General features: G+C 43.3%; 4 protein-coding genes across 4 annotated transcripts; 2 read left to right on the forward strand and 2 right to left on the reverse strand.

Moving 5' to 3' along the window:
- Window positions 1-1,327: 1,327 nt before the first annotated feature.
- On the forward strand, window positions 1,328-2,543 carry BDQ94DRAFT_184447 (uncharacterized protein; the record flags this gene model as incomplete). The annotated part of the gene is made up of 3 exons (XM_026774644.1): window positions 1,328-1,546; window positions 1,601-2,233; window positions 2,298-2,543. The coding sequence occupies exons 1-3, from the start codon at window positions 1,370-1,372 to the stop codon at window positions 2,541-2,543; spliced, it is 1,056 nt and encodes a 351-aa protein (XP_026620607.1). The 5' UTR covers window positions 1,328-1,369.
- Window positions 2,544-4,331: 1,788 nt separating this feature from the next.
- On the reverse strand, window positions 4,332-6,034 carry BDQ94DRAFT_163486 (uncharacterized protein; the record flags this gene model as incomplete). Its single annotated transcript, XM_026769748.1, has 6 exons — window positions 4,332-4,781; window positions 4,872-4,957; window positions 5,232-5,305; window positions 5,336-5,363; window positions 5,468-5,517; window positions 5,988-6,034. The coding sequence occupies 6 exons, from the start codon at window positions 6,032-6,034 to the stop codon at window positions 4,332-4,334; spliced, it is 735 nt and encodes a 244-aa protein (XP_026620608.1).
- A 1,567-nt stretch (window positions 6,035-7,601) lies between these two features.
- Window positions 7,602-9,182, forward strand: BDQ94DRAFT_184450 (NAD binding domain of 6-phosphogluconate dehydrogenase-domain-containing protein; the record flags this gene model as incomplete). The annotated part of the gene is made up of 3 exons (XM_026774645.1): window positions 7,602-8,366; window positions 8,428-8,847; window positions 8,900-9,182. 3 exons carry the CDS (start codon window positions 7,602-7,604, stop codon window positions 9,047-9,049), a joined length of 1,335 nt encoding a protein of 444 aa, XP_026620609.1. The 3' UTR covers window positions 9,050-9,182.
- A 408-nt stretch (window positions 9,183-9,590) lies between these two features.
- Window positions 9,591-11,777, reverse strand: BDQ94DRAFT_184454 (flavin-containing monooxygenase). The gene is made up of 7 exons (XM_026774646.1): window positions 11,431-11,777; window positions 11,158-11,370; window positions 10,940-11,097; window positions 10,795-10,890; window positions 10,603-10,739; window positions 10,164-10,530; window positions 9,591-10,099 (listed from the first exon to the last, which is right to left on the reverse strand). Exons 1-7 carry the CDS (start codon window positions 11,748-11,750, stop codon window positions 9,633-9,635), a joined length of 1,758 nt encoding a protein of 585 aa, XP_026620610.1. The 5' UTR covers window positions 11,751-11,777; the 3' UTR covers window positions 9,591-9,632.
- Window positions 11,778-12,255: the final 478 nt, after the last annotated feature.

Below are 12,255 nucleotides of genomic sequence, written 5' to 3' on the forward strand. Positions count from 1 at the left end.
GTAAATCAACTTGGAATGTATATGGGTCGATAAGCGCTAATATTTATGTTTTGCTGTAGTATGAGTGCCTCTAAGCGTAACTAACATGTTGATTTTGTCCGCCAATTTTACCAGCAGAAAAGACAATTCTGTATGATGAGCGTAAGCACTAGAAATCTTCCTTAACGAGATAGGACTAGAGTAAGGAATAAAAGTACAATGAGTCTATAACTCACCTTTTACATCGCAAGTGTGAGGATTTTCAGCACCGAAGTATTATACACGTCAATAAACCGAACACTAAATTTGACTAAGGGTTTACACGGGTGGCTTAGACCAGAGAAAGTCCGCGGATGTTGCGGAGTAAGACAGCCAGCAAGTGCTAATCATTCGATGTCTGAAATACTTCAACCGACAAAAACGGTGTATATGCATATCTTTTACTGTTGACACCTCTTCCTGATTAGACGAGGGAAATAGCAGATGGAATTCTAGCTAGGGTTTACAAAATCCCTGCATCAGCTAGATCGCGAGGTGTAAATAGTTGCAACTCATAAACGGAAGGGTTGACTATCTCAACACACATATTCATAATTAGTGCTGGACATGTTCGCCCTAAGTCCCTGGTCGTTACTGTATGATACAGCTTGTTACGAAAGATTTGAAAGGATCTGGTGGAAAGACCGTTGCTGGAAGTTAGCTCCTAAGCTGGTTCAGGTCTAAAATGCTGCAATCGGAATGGTATAGCCCCAGCTCCAGAATATGTCTCCGCTTTACATTTGAGAATCTGGACATGTATGGCTAAACCGCCTTCATCACTTCGCTTTTATCCTCGTTGCTCACACGGGAGAACGGGAGCATGTCTGCCTGACAGGTGACTATGTCTTAAATATGTTGCAAGTGCGGAGTAGGTTCGCGACATGAGACCTAAAAGAGCGTCCTGGTACGGCTGCAATAGCAGCTTATTTACAATACCAACTTCACCTGCTTAGAGCCATGTCAGTCTGTAACCGTTGTGCAAAATCTCCAGTTCAAGTACAATATAGTGAAGCATCTCAATGGTACCGCATCCCTCATCGGCGTAGAAAAAATCATAATTTACCATTGCCAAGGAAACCGGAACCTGAATCCTCGTATAAGCGGAGCAATGAATATGGTGATACAGATATGGGGCATACACTTGTTCCCGTCTCAATATCCCCTCAGTAATATTCGACTCGTGATAAACGGAAGTGCCGATCAATAAAGAATATTATTCCGCAAATGACAAGCAGCAGAAACAATATAAAAAGACCCCTTACCCTGTGGCTTTTGAAAAGGACTTTCTAAAAGATACTGTCAGACAAATATTCTCTGGAAATCTATTATCTCTTAGAAAAGATCTACCAACATGTTCTCTTTCATCTTGGCCCTAATCTTGGCTTCTACCCCTCGTACGTATGCATGGAACGTTGAGAGGTTTACAAACCTTGTTGTCTTTGGAGACAGTTGGTCGGATGCTGGACGACTGCATTACTTTATCTCCCACAATGGTAGTGTGCCTCCAATTGGCTGGATTGATGATGGGGTTTGTTCTCCGCAAGATATCTTCGCCGAGTCTTGGTATCTGACCACAGTCTAGGATACTCCTGCTGCAGATGGTGGACGTCCTTGGCCATCATACGTCGGCATGTATACGGGTGCAGAAGTTCACAATTATGCTGTGGCAGGAGCTGTATGCTCTAACGACCTTACACCACGTATCGCGCAGCCGACTGGGAAGTTATTCCCTGATGTAGCTGGCTATCAGGTTCCTGCTTATTTAGCAGATCGTCAGTATACATATACCAACGGAACGATGTTTATGGATGCACCTCCAGAGTCAACCGTTTACGCTATTATGATTGGTGGAAATGATGTGGGAGCAGCTGGCTATCTCACTGATTCGCAAACCATAGGAACAACAATTGCAGACTATATAGACTGCGTATTTCAGCAGATAGATCGACTCTTTCAGCACGGTGCTCGCAATTTCGTCATTCATACCCTGGGAGCAATGTATCTCACACCCCAATATGCAATGCCAAATGAAGGGGGTCTAAAAGCTACCCAATATTGGCCAGACAAATACAGCAACATCACTGGTGTGTCGCAAAGAATGCTAGAGCAGGTGGCGCTCGTGAATGCAGTATACAAGGCCAGATTACCTCTAGAGGTGGGATTTCAAAAAAAGTACCCAGGTGCACAGTTTGCCCTCGTGGACCTTGACAGCCTGGTGAGCGTCTGAGCCAATATACAGTGGCATGATATTTAGTAGTAATAACTGACCTCATTCCTAGATGAAGGATATTCACAAACAGCCCTCGGCATATCTTAACGGTACAAGCCCTTACAATGTCACTGGGTACATCAATCACTGTTCGCTTAGTGGGACTGATTGTTTTCTCTACGACTATGACGGCCGAGATGCGTTCATGTGGTATGATGAACTCCATCCAAGTGAGCAAACATGGCGCGGATATGCCAATATTTTTGTCGATATCATAAATGGACGTAGCAAGTGGGCAACATACATATCAGCTTAACAGTCTTTTGCAAGTTACATGGAATATTTCTCTATTCAGGGATATAACTAAGGCTTATGTTGAAAGCAATGTGGCCCTTTGGAGTCTAATTGTTCTGCACACCTAATCACAGACCTCCAGTGACTTATTGCCTGATGAACCAAAAGTTATAACTCTGTCAATTCTATCGTATTGTTATTTTTTGGCGTTTATTTGGCCTATATGTTTTACTGGTTGTAACGACTGTTGGATGTCATTCAGAAATATTGTAGAATTATTATATCTACTGTCTCCAATTGTAGCAATGAACACATGCTTTCTAATGAAAATAGTTCGGAATATATGAATTTCTTAGTCTATAAGCATTATATCACGTTGCTGACTTGCATAATACAAAGTAATGTAGTCTAATATTCCTCACTGATATAATTCTTGCTAACACATACCGCCCTAGGACCCATGTACATAACTATAATAACCTAATTTCTCGTTAGCTTCAAAGCTATCACACTCGTTCACAGAGAATACGGTGGTTCCACTTGCAGAAAATATCATCCTATGTCAGAAGGCTTCTGTGTAAAGGCTCAATTCAATTCAGCCCAGTTGATAGTCTTTAACAGATATGTATATACGGATTACATATACTTCAGCTATTCAAGATTATTAATAGAACATAGATCCTGGGTCATGTGACGAGAATTGGGAGGCTTGGGTCTCACAGTATTCCTATTCCAAAGCCTTACTTAATTTGTTCTTTCTATTACTTCCTGTCTAGGTAGCCGATTTAGTATTATATAACTCGTATTTATAAACTCCCTTGACTAGGGGGCTGTATTATGTTAATTAATTTCCCTAGTAGGCGAGGGTTATGGGGTATAGATCCTTACAATTGGTAGCCACTGACGCAGGGCTGCCCTTGTAAATAAGTAGTGGATCTAGATGTCCTAGCTGGCTATTATTCAACAATGGGCGACAGAAGCAAACCATCATGAGAAGGAATTATAGGTAAAGTAAATTATTTATGACTGAATGTGTACGACAGGTGCTTGATTATATCCATGCCACAATCTTTTTCATTGGACACTAGCCTCATTAAGCACCTTTAATTGATAAGCCATCTCTTCATCGAGAGAGACGGTCTAAAGTTTCTATGATCTGAAGTACTCATACTGATACTATATGTTTTTGTTATTGTACTCCGCCTGACAGTAGTAGTTACAACACTAGCAGTCACCTTTGACCGACATTGGCTCCTTCTCGACCAGGAAGTACAGTAGATCTTTACCACATATCTGCAACACCATCGTTATTATTCTTTAGCCCCTGAGAAAGACACGCCGGAAATCTCTTCCAAGTACCCACACGGCTGCATCCCCACTTGCCGTGTCTCTAGTGGTTTCTACCCAACCAACCGTTCGCGCAATCGCTGGGTAAATGTTAGGCATTGCTGTTCTACTTTTAGGTGCGCTCCACCATGGTATCTCTCCTGATTTGCTGACACCCAGAGACTTGGTAGAATATCTGCACGCCAGCATTGTGATCGTGCCTCGGGTTTTTGAATCTAGGAGGTGATAGAACTAATAATATGGAGCTCAACCTATGCAGCCATAATATTGTGAATGCTCTTGAAACCCCTGACCGCTAAGTACCATATTATATTAACAGTCAATTGCTTCCACAAAATGCCACATAAGTATACCAGGTAATATAACAAAGCCGCCGTCCTGACCGGTAATATGTAATACCAACTGAAGTACTGCCCAAACTCCAGTTCCAAAGTTATTAGTCAATTTGATCACAGCTTGCTCCTCACGACGCCGCAACCTTCCTCCACCGCATATAATATGTCAAGTTTTTCCACAGCCCGTACACAAATGCCTCGAAGATTGAGACTATAGCTTTTAACTGCCCTGGCTCCGCCATTGCCCGATCCCACTGGTTCTTAAGTGCGCGTCCGAACAGTGATGAGCCCAGCTCCTGTTCTGTAATCCGGATTGCATCCTCTCCGTTGGTAATAATATAGTATACTGGGCCAGAACTGTCGATACATATTGAGTACGGACTGTCCATCGCTTGCCAGCGAAGATGTGCTAGAAACCGTCGGATGACTGTCTTTGTGACTCGCCATCCGTGGCCATATTCCAGGAGACCTATAATGCCCGCGTGGAAGGCGAGGAGTTCTTCGAATGAAACCAGCATTTGTTCGGCGGGTGTGCCGACATGGTAGACACCTGCAGATTCGAATTGGATGGCAAAGGTCTGGGTGTGGTTAGCTTAATCAATTGCACCAAGCAGATCTTGGTACTGGCCATTGCAGAGAATGGTACTTAGTACGAGCGGAAAACCTACCATAATATAGATGTAGAATAGTTGGCGGGACGAAGTCACATATTCTGTATAGGTTGCTGGTTTCCAACCAAGGCATGGCTCTAGGTCTAATAGGAATGTTATAATAACATTGCACTCCTTAAACAAGGTGGATCTAATTCAGGGATACTGGATCGGATTATAGCTTGAGCTTTTCCGGGCCTTTGGATCCCGCTTGACTGATTCCCGACCGTGATCTACCTCTATTGACGGGGCGCCTGATACTACTTCGACACAGTACGAGAAAGATTGCTATCCTCATTAGTGGATCTCTATTTTCTGCCAGCCCACTGATATCGCAATCTCTATATGTTTCAGTTGCTGAATAATTTGATATCTTACTTTGACAGGAAGTGGTGGATAGTGTCTGTGATATATTTACCGCAAGTGGACTAACTACTAGCGATATTTTCGCACTATACCAAAGTAGTAGCTACTAAACCCACCAAGCTGTTGGTGCCCAACATGCAAAAACTTTTATCGGGAAAGATCATGAGTTAAGAGTGTCAGGTAGCAACGGATAAAATTTATTGGACCATCTGAAATAATATAATACTTTATAATAACCAGAATGCCACATGCAAAGTACAGAGATAGAGGTCTAGCACTGCGCTCAAGCTGTAATATACTAAGCCCATATAATTTACCAGAGTTCAAGGGGCAGAGGTATTTCCAGGAACGATTTTAGCTTGAAGCTCTTTATTGTTTCATCTCACCTAATCAAACGGACCAATACTTAAGATTATTATGATATAGCAGGGGTTGGTAGCCGAAGCTTTCATGTGTACAGTCTGTGATAGCGAATAGTGTTCAGAGGCACGTGACCAAATCACATGACATAGTTCTATTTGCTTTATATATTCTATTTATTTATTTTTATTATTTATATATATTCTTTTGTATATTTTTTTCTCTTTCTTCTTATATTTAATTGTGATAGGATCTACTTGTCAGGGTAGAAGGCCTGTCGACTAGGTAAGGAATCGACCACGAAATACTATAGATTAGTGTAATAATGACAAAGGTGGCCTATATCCACGCAATAGACTGATCCTTAGGGGATCAGTAGTCTGAGGACAGGGAATCGCTATCTCATACCTATCGTAACGGGCTGGGGTAGCTTTCGATGACCTCACGACCCTCATGATCACTATGATACGTCATCCCGATGATCCCAAGTATGATAGCCTAGCTATTATATCACATTAATCTTCTAATTTTTATATATTCAATAAGATATACTTAATCAGCTCTCATATAATAACAAATATTCTAGTTTTTTTTAACTAATAATATACGCGGCTAGTTCTCTAGTAAGATTACTAGTATTTTTCTTATATATATAAGATAATGCTAAATGTAATAGATTGGTGGTAGTGAGCTACATGTCTATAAAGCAGGATTCTAGGGGTCCGCAGGTAGCTGCGGGTAATGATGGTTTTTTTGGCCTTGTGTGAGCAACACCCCTAGGTTGTTCTATGACACTAGAATAGCTAAGACAGAATAATTTAAACTAAATCTCTCAAAAATATTAATTAATTTTAAATTATAATAGCTATTTATTATTAGGGAAGTTTTTATTTTATTTTTTTATATATAGTCCAGCTGCCTTCCAGTATTATATCAATAAAGATTTTATCAATTTTTTGAATAAGTTTATAATTATATATATTAATAATATACTAATCTTCAGCAAGAATAAGAATGAATATAAATTTTATATAAAAAAGCTAAGTGCTTAAATTTCATCATTTTAATCACTAATATATATGTAAATTTTATTAAAATTATTGTCCTTACTAAGTAATAATATCTTATAACGATCAAAAAAAAAAATTCCAGTTCTTTGTAGACCTCTATAACTTTTAATACTAGTTTATATGAAAATGTAATTATATTATAATATTAATAATCTGGTTAATTTATAAAACTATTTTTAATTTTAAAATCATTTAATATTTCCATGTCTGGCAGTACACCACCCCCAGTGGGTTAGGAAAGTCAATGTTCATGAAAGTCTTTATAAATAAGTACTGGTCTTCTATCTTTGAAAGGGCTTTCTATATATTTCCAAATAGTTTTGTTTTGGATGAATTAAGCAAGGTTAAATATGGTGTGTTGTGGAGGTTTGAATTGGTGAGGATTGCTGGTGGTTTATTGTCCCGGGGGTTTATTGTCTGATTGTGTTCTGGACTGCCTATATCGATGGCCTCATTAAAGATGTCGGCTGAAGGATCCACCCCCGCACTTCTCTCTTTCTAGATGATCGACTTGAAAACCTTAAGAATATAGGGGAGATATGGTTTGATGGGTCACCTAATCAAAACCCTGATTTTGGAGCTGTGTCTGAGAAAGTGGTAGAGCCTGGGAGTGCATTCACATCAGCGCAGAAAGTGGAGGGATGGGAGGCGGGTGGAGTTGGAGTGAAATGGAGTGATGAAGTGGAGTGATGGAGTGATGGAGTGAGGTGGAGTGAGTAGTGCAATTAGTGGAGTGGTGGAGTGGTGGAGTGACAAGCCTGAATCTGCTTTTCACCTCTGAGGATGTCTGGGAGCCTTGGAACGATCTGTAGGGATGCAAAAATCAATGTGAACGCGAGTCTTGAGCCAGAAGTTTCAAAAAATTGCCAATATCTTGCTACTCGCCGCATTTAGGCAACACTCGTCGAACTCGAGTCATTTCTAGTGGTTCCCATCACGCTGAACCATCACCATGACTAAGGCAGGTGTCAATGGCAAACCCAAGGTCGCGTTTATCGGTCTCGGTGCGATGGGTAGAGGAATGGCTATACAACTGCTCAGCGAAGGGTTTCCTGTCAGTGGATTCGACGTAAACCCAATGTCACTCGAGACATTACTGGCCATGGGCGGCACTGCCGCCCCAAGTCCACGGGAATGCGTTCATGATGCCTCATTCTTTATCTGCATGGTAGCGAATGCCACGCAGATAGAGCATGTATTATTCACCGAATCAGTGGGTGCTGTGTTTGGCTTGAAGAAGGACGCAACTATTATATTATGCTCCACCGTTGCCCCAGGCTTCCCGCAGAAGATCTTGGACCAGATCCATCATCGATTCTGCAGGCCAGATATCAACCTTGTCGATTGCCCTGTATCTGGTGGGACGCTTCGTGCAGCTCAGGGTACGCTGACGATCATGTCGTCCGGGGCACAAAATGCTCTTAGACTTGCCCATCCAGTTTTACAATCGTTTAGCCAAGCGCTATACACTATCGACGGGGGACTGGGGAGTGCCAGCAAAGTCAAACTTATCAATCAGCACCTTGCAGGAGTCCATATTGCTATTGCAGCAGAGGCAATGGGACTAGCTGCAACTATGGGGATAAATACGAAGCAATTCTATGACATAGTGCTGAAAAGTCCTGCGCATAGTTGGATGTTTGAGAACCGAGTGCCACACATGCTTTGCAATGACTGGTCGCCGCACTCCGCTCTCAGCATCTTTGTCAAAGATTTGGTACGTCAGCTCATCTGTGCAACCAACAAGGGATTTCGAATCTGCTAACACTGGCCTTAAGCGCATTGTCACTTCGGAGGGTCTGAATGAGAACTTCCCTTTGTACATCGCATCTGCCGCAGAGCGTCTCTATCAATTTGCTGCACGAGCTGGCTATGAAAAGGAAGATGACTCTGGCTTAGTGCGAATTTTTATACCCCAGAACTTGTCCTTGATTTCTGAGGCGACGCATCGAGAAAGCCACGCAGCTGACCATGAGCGAACGTCAAGAATGATCTGCCTTATACTGAGTATTGTTCACGGGGTAGCAGCAGTTGAAGCTCTTTCCCTCGGTATAAAACTTGGTCTGTCTATAAAGGCTTTGAACTCAATAATCTCAAATGCAGCGGGTGCAAGCAAAAGTTTTGCAGCTGTCGCAACAGCGATGATGGGACAACAAATTGCTCCCATACGTACTCTAACTCAGTCCAGAGACATTCTGGTCAGTCTTTTCGCTATCGCCTCTGTGTGACGTTCATTAATTTGGAATATAGAAGCAAGCGACGGTTATTGCCCAGACCTATGATTACCCTCTCCAGATTACCACCACTACACTGCAGCTATTGCAGCAGGCTGTGGCTCGTGGCCTGGGAGACCAGGATCAAGCAGCGCTTCACGTTTTATGGAATCCTTTAGCCTTATGATTATGGGGGTAGACGTTATCATGTTGGTAGCCTCTAACTTCTATGACAGAAGGTTTGGTCATTGAGAATTGTACATTTTTAGTCCTGAGCTTGCGTTTTCGATTATTGTTGAAGTTCTGAACGAAGAAATTACCCATATTGATAAGACTGATCTCTTCGGGACATCGTTCTTAGTGCCTTGTTTCGGACCAACAAGCTCGTCACAGTATCGATAATGCGTATTGTTTGAGAGGTAGATGATATGTCAATAGTAACAGGGACTTCGTCGGCCGAGGACAAGAAATTGATATACTAATAGGGGTGTCTCAAGGCCTGGTCCTCGGGAGCAAAACTGCGGTTCCTGCGACACTCCATCTGTAAGCTCCAAGAGGCTCAGGGTCGGTGCCTTTCCACTAGAAAAGTAAAGCTCTCAGTCATGTCGCAAAGTGCGTGTAGTGAATCTGACTATGATTGAACACATTGGATGTATCTCAGTTTGCACCAGTCTATCCTGCTCACTTGCGGCTCTCCTTAATTTGATAACTCGAAAGTATTGCAAATGCCTAGAAAGAATAAATCCCTTGTCACCAACATCACCTCCAGTTTATTTAACCATGAAATCTTCGAAATCCTCATCGGGGAGGTATGCCTGTTCATTACCTTCCAAAGCACCAAGGTACCAAGACATATCGCTTCCATCAAACTCGCGGGCGGCAAACCCGTTTCCAAGGTATCCAAATCGGTTTGTTGTGGTGTATCGAAGATGATAGTCTTCCCATCGGGGCTGTTTCATGGTTTCAAAGAAGTGAATTCTGGAGCCAGGCCACATCATCACTTCACCATCGACAGTGCCCTGTTTGAACCAAGAACGACATGGAGATGTCCATGCAGTACGTGGCATGAACTTTCTATGATGCTCGAAGAAATCCGCGACTGCTTCCTCTTTGGGCTCAAAGGAAGTGACACCCTCCGATGACATTTTCTCCAGAATTTGGAGGAAATGACGGGACAAGGTTTCTGTGATAGGGAGGAAGCTCCCGTGACCATATGGGCCGAAGGGACCGTTAAAGACTATTCAGATCTAATTAGTATACCGTATCTTCAGGGGATAATTCATTCCGCGATGGAGCCTTACTGAGGTAGTTAGGGAAGTTCGGAACAGTAATGGAAAGGTATGTCCTCGGAATGTCTTTCCACTGTTCACCGAGACTGCGGGCTTCCCTACCGATGGTCGGATATGATGGCCGCCAACTAACATCAAATCCAGTGGCACACACGATCACGTCAACTTCATGCTCAACACCGTCTGCTGTCCGAATACCCTTGGGAGTAATTTCTGAAATCGACTCTGAAACCACTTCAGTGTTCTGACTGCAGAGAGCCTCAAGGTATCCGTTTCCAGGTGTAGGTCTACGGCAACCCACTGCAAAATTCTTTGGCACTATATGGTCAGCAATCTCAGGCCGACGGGCGAGTTTGGATCGCATGTCTCTCTCCGCATACTAATCAGCTAATCAGTCTCGGGGCTATCCTCAGCGAGTAACGGCGCGGTGCCGGTTAATATGGAATCTTACCGCTTTTGCGTTTGCCTGCTCTTCCGAGCCGTTAAGGATGAATCGGAAACGAGAGTTGAGCTCGGATTCAATCTTCTTACGATAAGCTAGATATTTCTGAGGGTTGTTCCGAAATATGTTCTTCTGGTTCGCAGTATCTGAAAGCTGTTAGCTCGCACTGCCTTGCTTAATAAGGCGCAAAAGGAGTCCGACATTTGAAGTTCGTCCCTCCCTTTCCCGCGAAGCGCTGGCCAAATCCTGCAGTCACCCAAGAGGCGCTACGGATAAAGCATTTCAGAAAAGACACCGCTATTGACTGTGAGAAAGAAGACCTTAGTTCAATTGTTCATAAACTCACTTGGTTGAATAGTCGGAACAATTTGTACCGCTGAGGACCCTGAACCAATCACAGCCACGCGTTTCCCTTTCAATTCCACTTGATCATCCCAATGCGCACTATGAAGCATGGGCCCTTGAAAGGTTTCTCGGCCTCGAATAGCAGGCCATTTCCACTTGCTACTCAGAAGGTTAGTGCTTGCTTAGTCATTACATCAATTTTTTAGCTGTTTAACCCACTTCAAGACCCCGGATGCGTTGACTAGGATGTGGCATCGATCCTCAAACACATTCGCTGGATTGTCACCCCTTTGAATCTTCACATGCCACTGTTCGCTATCTTCGTCCCACGATGCGCCCACGACTCTGTGGTCGAGGCGAATATATTTGCGTAGTCCATAGTTGTCCGCGATGCCTTTGAAATACTTTAATATCTCAGGCGCGCTTGAGTAACTGCACCGGCTCATATCAGCTCGATGAAGATGAAGATTCGGGGACCGAGTCTATACGTACAATGAGGTCCAGTCGGGAGAAGGCGCCCATGAGAATTGATAATTCACAGAGGGAATGTCACATCCACATCCGGGGTAACGATTCTCAAACCAAGTACCACCAACCTCGGGGTTCTTCTCATAGAGCACTAACTCGATGTCCAACGTACTCTGGTCAATATCGTGCGCAAAATTTAACGCACTTGCGCCTGCTCCGATCACAACAATTCGGGTCTTGCGTCGAGAGCGGCTTGGTTCATCGATGATCTCGTAAGGAACATGCCGTCCCATACTAGCTCCTTTTCGAGCCTTTGACTCATAGTGATCACCGATAGAGCCCATGGTGAGAAAGAAAAGTCAAGATTGGATCTGCCGTTTGAATTTCAACGCTTCGGCTCAGCCAAAAATCTCGAGTAGCAATCGGGCTACATGACCTTTTTATGGCTCCAGAAAATCTCCAAGGTAGTTCCTAGGAATGCTTACCGAGCCGCTGATTGTCCGGCCCGTCTTGTAAATTATCTGGTGCAATAATCAGGTTGGCCGGTCGGTGGAGCTCCACCAGCCCACCCCGCTCGCTCCACCTCCACCTCCACCTCCACCGCGGAGCGTTCTCCGAACTTCAAATCCACTTCCAACAACACCTCAATATCCCTTTTCAGATACCGCGGACCATTAACGCCTTTCCTATGCTTCATATAAATGGTATATATATTTGGCTCAGCGGAGGACAAGTAAATAAAGCAGTTGGTCTTGTTGGAAGATATCAATCTTTCCGAAAACTTTCAATATATGTTTGTCATTCAAGCCCGAAACTGATACGCAGCGTGAGCACAAAACTTACATGCCA

Source organism: Aspergillus welwitschiae (genome assembly GCF_003344945.1).
Source record: "Aspergillus welwitschiae strain CBS 139.54b unplaced genomic scaffold BDQ94scaffold_56, whole genome shotgun sequence".
In the NCBI taxonomy this organism is placed as follows: Eukaryota; Fungi; Ascomycota; class Eurotiomycetes; order Eurotiales; family Aspergillaceae; genus Aspergillus; species Aspergillus welwitschiae.

Coding starts and splice junctions, on each gene's coding strand:
- BDQ94DRAFT_184454 (XM_026774646.1), bottom strand. CDS start 11,750: ATGGGCTCTATCGGTGATCACTATGAGTCAAAGGCTCGAAAAGGAGCT. Junction 11,371..11,430: donor TCTCCCGACTGGACCTCATT/GTACGTATAGAC, acceptor GAGCCGGTGCAG/TTACTCAAGCGCGCCTGAGA. Junction 11,098..11,157: donor AACGCATCCGGGGTCTTGAA/GTGGGTTAAACA, acceptor CCTTCTGAGTAG/CAAGTGGAAATGGCCTGCTA.